Source organism: Corvus moneduloides, chromosome Z, assembly GCF_009650955.1.
Source record: "Corvus moneduloides isolate bCorMon1 chromosome Z, bCorMon1.pri, whole genome shotgun sequence".
Classification (NCBI taxonomy): domain Eukaryota; kingdom Metazoa; phylum Chordata; class Aves; order Passeriformes; family Corvidae; genus Corvus; species Corvus moneduloides.
In genome coordinates this window covers 72,230,508-72,237,502 of record NC_045511.1, presented here as the reverse complement: position 1 = coordinate 72,237,502, position 6,995 = coordinate 72,230,508, and the positions used below count along the sequence as shown (strand labels likewise).

Here is a 6,995-nt window from a genome sequence, read left to right as displayed (position 1 = left end):
GATGGGTATGACTAACATTTGTCCTGTAGTCATAAGTAAGCCAAGTAAAGTGAGCTATAATTCATGCTAGAAATATTGTCAAAAAGGGGTGTGAATACCTGGTGAAAATCACAGTAAAATCAGCAATGATTAGGCTTGAAAATTTGCAAATTTCCCTGGTGACAATTTTCATGTTATTGATACATGTTGAGAAAAATCTCAGTATATTTTTCAGAATGCTTTTGGTTCTTCTACCAAAAAAAGGAGATGAAGTGGTACAAGAAGGAATGGATGGCAGGCCCACCTCCTTGGAGTCTGTAGCTACTTCCCAGGAACACAGCAACAGCCATAGGCTACTCTGATCTCTTGTCAGTAGGACAGAAAGGAACAAGCCTTGACTCAGAGAAATGTAGCAAGCTTACCTTGGGCTCCTCCTCAAATTCCCTGGGTCAAAAACTAGATAATTCCAAAGTTTGATAGTTTTCTTTTTCTTTAAAGGATTGATATTTTTCATAATTTTTCAAAGTTTATAGTCATTTGAGAAATCCTAAGTTTACTACACCCTAGAATTTTTGAATCAGAATCATTAAGGCCCTCCTGAGCCTCCTTTTCTCCAGGCTAAACACCCCCAGCTCCTTCAGCTGCTTCTTATAGGATTTGTATTCCAGACCCTTCTACAGTTACATTACCCTTCACAGGACTCACTACTGTTTCTAATGGAAAACAATTTTTTTTGTGTTTAATTTTGCTTGAATTTGTTTTATATATTGTTGTTCGGGTTTTTGTTTGCTTTCTGCTTCCTAGGTCTGAGCTGTCACTCTTAATTGGATAACTATTCTGCAGGAAGAGTTATTAGTCTCATGTAAACAGCATTTGCACTTGACCTCTAAGTGTTACTGTCTTCATTGTGAAAAAGAGTAAGAAAAGGAAGTAATTCATAGCTATTTCATTATTTATTCTCAGAGTTGTAGCAGATATGCAAATTTCAGTTCTGAACACAAAAATTTTAAAATACTGTAGAATGTAGAATATGGCTGTGATCTGTCTTTTTTCACATACACTTGTGCATTTTACCTCAGTGCACAGATTTATACAAAGCAAGCATAGTAACATATGGTTAGGTTGGGTGCCTGTTTTCAATAAATAGCTTACGTGTTTAACTAGCCATCCTTATTTTTGCAATAAATCACTCAAGTCACTGTAGCAAATAATTTGAACAGTTTAGCAGCATTCTTTGAAGTACTATTGCTTCAAGCATGTAAAGCTAATGAATCTGTTTCCTAAACAATACATTTGTGGTGGCTAGGGGAGCACCACTTGCTTTTTAGCTTTTTTCTGCACTGCAACTGGTATTTTCCAGGCTAATGGTAACAGCAAGTGAGTAGCTGAGTTTCCGGGGTGTTCCAACAATCTTAAGGTCTAAAGATCATAAGAAAAGCAAGTATCACAGCCTCTGTAATTAAAATCTCACAGACTGGCAATTTTTTTTTTTTTTTTGTTTGTATTGAGTGTATCTTTGAACTAAACTTTGTAATTTTACTTGAAATAGTGTTTTGAGAAGCTTGGAAACTGAATATCCAGATTTATTCATAGGAGGAGTTATTTAAATGTTAGACAATTTTGTGAAATACTGTGTATATGACCAGCTGTAATTACCACAAATGTCTAATCCTGATATCCCTGATGAAGTTTTTTGCTGCTGTCTCTTACTGCTAACTTTGGAGGAAACAGCATCCTTTGATTCTTGAATTGATTTCTCTTCACAAATGTGCTGTGATATGATGGCAGGTGACCAAATCAAAATCAGCATAAAATTAAAACTTAAGATAGAATGTACAATAGCACATCCAAAATGTACAGATTTATTCCATGTAATAGTATGTAGCTGCTAACCCTTCAGTAAACCCAGCTTGTCCCAACCTTAAGCACGACAACACCTAGAAACTTACAGGCAAACCCACATATGAACCATTTGGATGAAAAAGCAGAACACTTTGCAAAGAGTGCATTTGCACAAAATCCCCCAAGACCCAAAAACCCCACAAACCCACAAAAAAAACCCCTGCAGGGAGTACAAAATGTATGTGGAATACATGGCAGGCCACAGCTGTAAAGTAGACTCTATGTGTGGTCTGAGTTGAAGTAGAAACACAAAATACAGTGACAAAGAAGGCAACATTGCTTTGCATTTATTTACTAATGCTTACAAAAGTTGTGAATGTATAGCAGTGCTAAAGATTAGCTGCTGCTAGAGCATCTCTTGAGATGACTCACAAGATATAGCATGGAATTTTAAATGCAAAACAGAAATGGGAAAAACTGAGCTTTCTTCTCACATCCTTGTCTCCTCCAGCGGTCTGTTCATGAAATCTTGGATTGCCTGATGTAGGGGTAACCATTTATTAATTGAAGCTTTCAAAGCTGTAATCCACCTAGAAGAAATGGAAGACCAACAATTTTCCATGACCAAGTATTATGTATACATTTCTCTGTCCTTTGAAACATGACTTTAATAAGTGGGGTTTGTTCAACTCTGTTACCATGTGTGCTGATAATCAGTGGATTGGAGAGATGCAAAAGGTGGAGGAGTTGGCTACAAAAACATTATAGCTTAACACAAATTTTCCAACACACTGAAAACCTTTGTATTTTCTTCATTAAATTAAAACCCAGGTAGTGTAATTAGTAGGCTTTAGGTAAAAAGTCCCACTGACAGATGTGGAATTTGACTGGATTATGGTGAGGGAATTTACTTTCAGAACGTGTTTTCATTGGCCAATTTACTTAAATTAATTAAATTCTAGTGGCCATTGGCAGGAGTAAATAATTCTTGGGAATGAGGAGGATATACACTCTATTTTGTGTTCAGTATAATCACCCACATATAATTGTGAAAGGCACCTTATCCAGGTTTATTTCCAAACATCTGCAAGCCAGCCCTGCAGTTGTTCCAGCATTGACAAGAAGAGAACTGATGACTCACAGGTTCCAGTATATGTTTTACCACAGTTTGACTAAGGCTACTGCTAAAGGGAAATCTAGAGGGAAAACTGAGAAAAGACTGCAAAGTTGTCACTAGATCTTCCCAAACTACAGAGTTCCTCTCTCCTAAAGTCTGGTAAATAAACTGGAAAAAAAAGACAAACAGAAAATGTTTGGTTTACCTTTTGTTTTCATTTACATTCTCTGCACATAAGTAAAATGTTTTAAATTCTTCAGATGGAGGTTTGAGTTCAATTACAGATCTCTTGGAGCCCAGGGACTGTTCACTCACAATATAGCCTTGCAGGTAAAGGCCACCTGGACAGAATAAAATGGCATGCATCATGTACATTGCAGATACCATTTATAGAATTACTGCCAATTACAAGTATACTAACAAAACTGGCAAATTGGAATTTCGGATCGGTGTATTCACAGAGTTTTACAGAATTTAGATTTAAAAATGTGAAAGTTCAGTTTCTTTTTCCTTTATGAAAATTGATTTCAAACAGTGTAAAACAGGCTTCCTGTCTATCAAATGATGAGCAATAGAGATTTATTTAGCTTTTCATCAAATAAGGCATGGTAAAATATTTTTCCTAGCTGTTGACTGCCTTTAATGAGGCTGCCTCAAGCCGCTGTAAAGTTCTTTGCAAGGGGGGCTCTTGTTGCTGATATTTTCTTTTTCTTTCCTTTAAAAACTAAAGGGATATGAATTTCAACATGAAAAAAATTTCCTAAAAGCAGGTTTGGTTACTCCTGCTGCCATTAGTAACTGAAATGCCATTGCAGGCCATACTAGCCAGCTGTGAAGAAGAGGCATTAGACAGAATTTGATCTTCTGGACATTTTCATTTTAGCTGGTTTTGTTTTGTTCTTTTTATTTATTTTTTTCATCCAGAATTTACTTCAGTGCAACTTAAAGTATAAGTTCACTTTATACATACATGATGAATAGTCAGAAAGATCTGCAAACAGGGTCTGTATTTTTTGGGGGGGTCTCACATTTAGGCAAACAGCCCCAAAACAATGTTTTAGCATTGAGAATTATATGAGAGAATGAGGATATGTGGTAAAAATGAAAAAAAACTGCAGTAACAAGAAAAAACCACTAGCATATAGAAGAATTTTTATGTAGTAGGATATTTAAACAGCAAAAGAAAATATGTGGGAGGAGCACATGCTTCAGGGTCATAAATGCATAAAACTTAATTTCTGCCTTTCTGTTAATTCACTACTTTTCTCTGGGAAAACCTTAGCTTTGTTTTCATGTGGACAGGAAATCCCATGTCATTTCATAAGTATGGCCTTTGGCAATGAAGAGTGTTATGCGAATGATAAAAAGGGGAGCACCTTTTGCCTGATCATAATAGCATAAGCCCTAAGAAAAGTTTTTCCCTTTCAATCCAAAGACTAGCAAACAAAAAGCATTTTCTTTCTGTTTCTTCTGACTGCCAGCTTCCTTAGCACAGGGAGAAAGCATTTGCAGGTCCTCGCCCATCCCCTCTCTGTGTGTGAAGTGAGCTCTGCTTACAATTGACGCCAGTAGCATCATGTTGCTGCTTTGAGAGTGGGCAGCTACCCTCTCCTGCTGTGGGGAGGGCTCCTAGATGACAGCTTTAGCTGCAAATGACTGTGGTCACATCCTGGACCACCAGACTCTCCTGCAGTAGGGAAGTTCTGCATATTGAGGGTGGAATAGCTTTAACAAGGCCATGTGTAAACCTGGTAGTTTCAGGAAAACCAGTCTGAGTTCATGGTATCTGAGGATGCTTCCTAACATGCAGGATTTGACAGCTTTCAGCAGATTGCCATCAGTGGGCCTGCCTCAAGCCACCATAAAGTGCTTTAGAAGGGTGGATCTTGTTTGTGATACCTGCTCCTGGTGCACAGAATAACTCAATACAGAGAGAAAAAATCAGACTGTGGGAGGAAAAGGGAAAAAGACTAGGGTCAGGAATGAGGTGGCTAGTAGATAAATAGAGACTGAGTCTGGTTGTCCTTCATTCACCTTCATGGAACAGCAGGAATTTCCTGACAAGAAACTGTCATTAATGGTAAAAGTTCTCCTTGGAAACTGCAGTGAAACATTTCTACTTCAATAATCAATTAAAATCTAGCAGCCATCCCTACCTTGGGCAGGTGTAGACCGGAGAGTGGCATAAAAGTACAAACAGCCATCCTTCAGAATGCAGTAGTGCTGAATCCAGACATCTTTGCTCCTGTCCAGCTGGTGCAGAAGGCCCAGGCACTCTGGGTTCTTGATAGCCAATGGTGGGAGTGTAGTGTTATGCAGTGTGACATCTACCCACACATGGTTCTGTAAAGTAAGCATGTAATGAAATGTTCTGGTAGAAAAACTAAGGATGCTGGCATGAAAAGACACAAGCTTTAGTCTTCTGCCAAGAAAGTAGCTTTCACTGTGAAAATATTTTGAAAAGTTGTGCTGGCTTTGGCTGGAATAGGGTTAATTTTCTTCACAGTAGCTAGTACGGAGCTGTGTTTGGGTTTTGTGCTGAAAACAGTGTTGACAACACAGGGATGTTTTAGTTATTCCTATGCAGGGCTTGAACTGAGCCAAGGCCTTTCTGCCCTTCACCCCACCAGTGAGGAAGCTGGGGATGCACATGGAGTTGGGAGGGAACTCAGCCAGGACAGGTGACCCTACCTGACCACAAGGATATCTCAAACCATACAACATGCTCAGCATATGAAGCCTGGGGAAGAAGAAGGAAATGGGGCAAAGTTTGGAGTGATGGTGTTTCTCTTCACGAGTACCCATTACGTATGATGGGGCCCTGCTCTCCTGGGGATGGCTGAACACCTGCCCAGCCATGGGAAGGGGTGAATGATCCTTCGTTTTGCTCTTCTTCTGTATATGGGGTTTTGCTTTACCTATTAAAATGTCTTTGTTTCAACCCATTAGTTTTCTCACTTTTAGTCTTCTGATTCTCTCCCCCCTCACACTGGAAGCTAGTGAGTGGGCAGCTGTGTGGGGCTGAGCTGCTACTGGGGTTAGGTCACAACAAAATTCAATGCTGAAAATGAAACTACAAATATGTGATGGCAAATATCCAAGTGTCTACTCTCTTCTTAAAATAATGATTTGTCTTTTCTGCATCTATTTTATTTTTCAGTTCATGTTTTGCAGGTACAAACAGGATTACTTCACAGCTGTGTGAAGTTATTTTAAAAATCGCCTTGTGGATTGCTTGACTTCAGTAGTCTTTACTGTATATAATATGGCAACACAAAATTCATCATCTGCTCTCTGGGTTTCAGAGAAAATGTCGTGGTGTCTGTCAGGAGGATACTGCATTCAGACTTGGATGGAAGCACTACCACACACAAAATGTTTGCAGATGCCTTCCCTTCCCTGCATAGAAAGCAGAGTCTCTTCCATTAACCAAGTTACCTTATTGTCATTGACTTGTGAAGAAAAAGCTCAACCCATGAAACATTGCCATCATATGGGGTATTTGTATGATAAAATATCCAAAAAGAAATTTAGGAAAAAATAATCTGTTGTTTTATAAAACCAAGTTATATAATGTGAGATTAAAGCATTGCTTCTTTAAATCTGAGAGGTGTTAAAATCTCAGCCTCTTCTAGTATGTTTTGCCATCTGCAATGCACCTTTAAAATTCCCCATTTACCAGTGTCATTGTCATTTGAAATCCACAGGGGCAATATGTGCTATAGCAACATCTTCTTGTTTGTTACTGTAGGGGCTTTCTTTTGCATTTATTTATGATATTTCTTTAATATCCTTGGCAAGGCAATGACAGAAGATTCCTGGCACAATATAGCTATTGCAGCAAAGAGCAGAAGAGGACTCCGGTACCACTAGATGTATTCTTAAAGCAGTTATCCTTGTAGATTCATTAAGAGGGCACTGGTGTCAGTATGATGGTCTACTAAATCACTGTGTTGCGAGCTCTACTGTAACACACAAGCTATTGCAAAATGTCGGTCACAAAAAGTACAGCAAACAAAAAAGAAGGAAAATACAAGCTTTTTCTGCTCAACTGAAT

General features: G+C 38.5%; 1 protein-coding gene across 5 annotated transcripts in view; it reads right to left on the bottom strand.

Moving 5' to 3' along the window:
* Window positions 1–2,140: 2,140 nt before the first annotated feature.
* Window positions 2,141–6,995, bottom strand: part of LOC116438438 — a 42,364-nt gene continuing 37,509 nt past the window's right edge. For 3 of the 5 annotated variants that reach the window (XM_032097379.1, XM_032097378.1, XM_032097380.1), the window contains exons 11-13: window positions 5,095–5,281; window positions 3,144–3,279; window positions 2,141–2,411 (exon numbers count right to left, since the gene is read on the bottom strand). In XM_032097379.1, coding sequence (XP_031953270.1) covers window positions 2,312–2,411; window positions 3,144–3,279; window positions 5,095–5,281 — 423 coding nt within the window. In that variant the 3' untranslated portion in view covers window positions 2,141–2,311. The remainder of the gene's footprint in view (window positions 2,412–3,143; window positions 3,280–5,094; window positions 5,282–6,995) is intronic. The other 2 variants (XM_032097377.1, XM_032097381.1) reach the window with 1 other exon arrangement.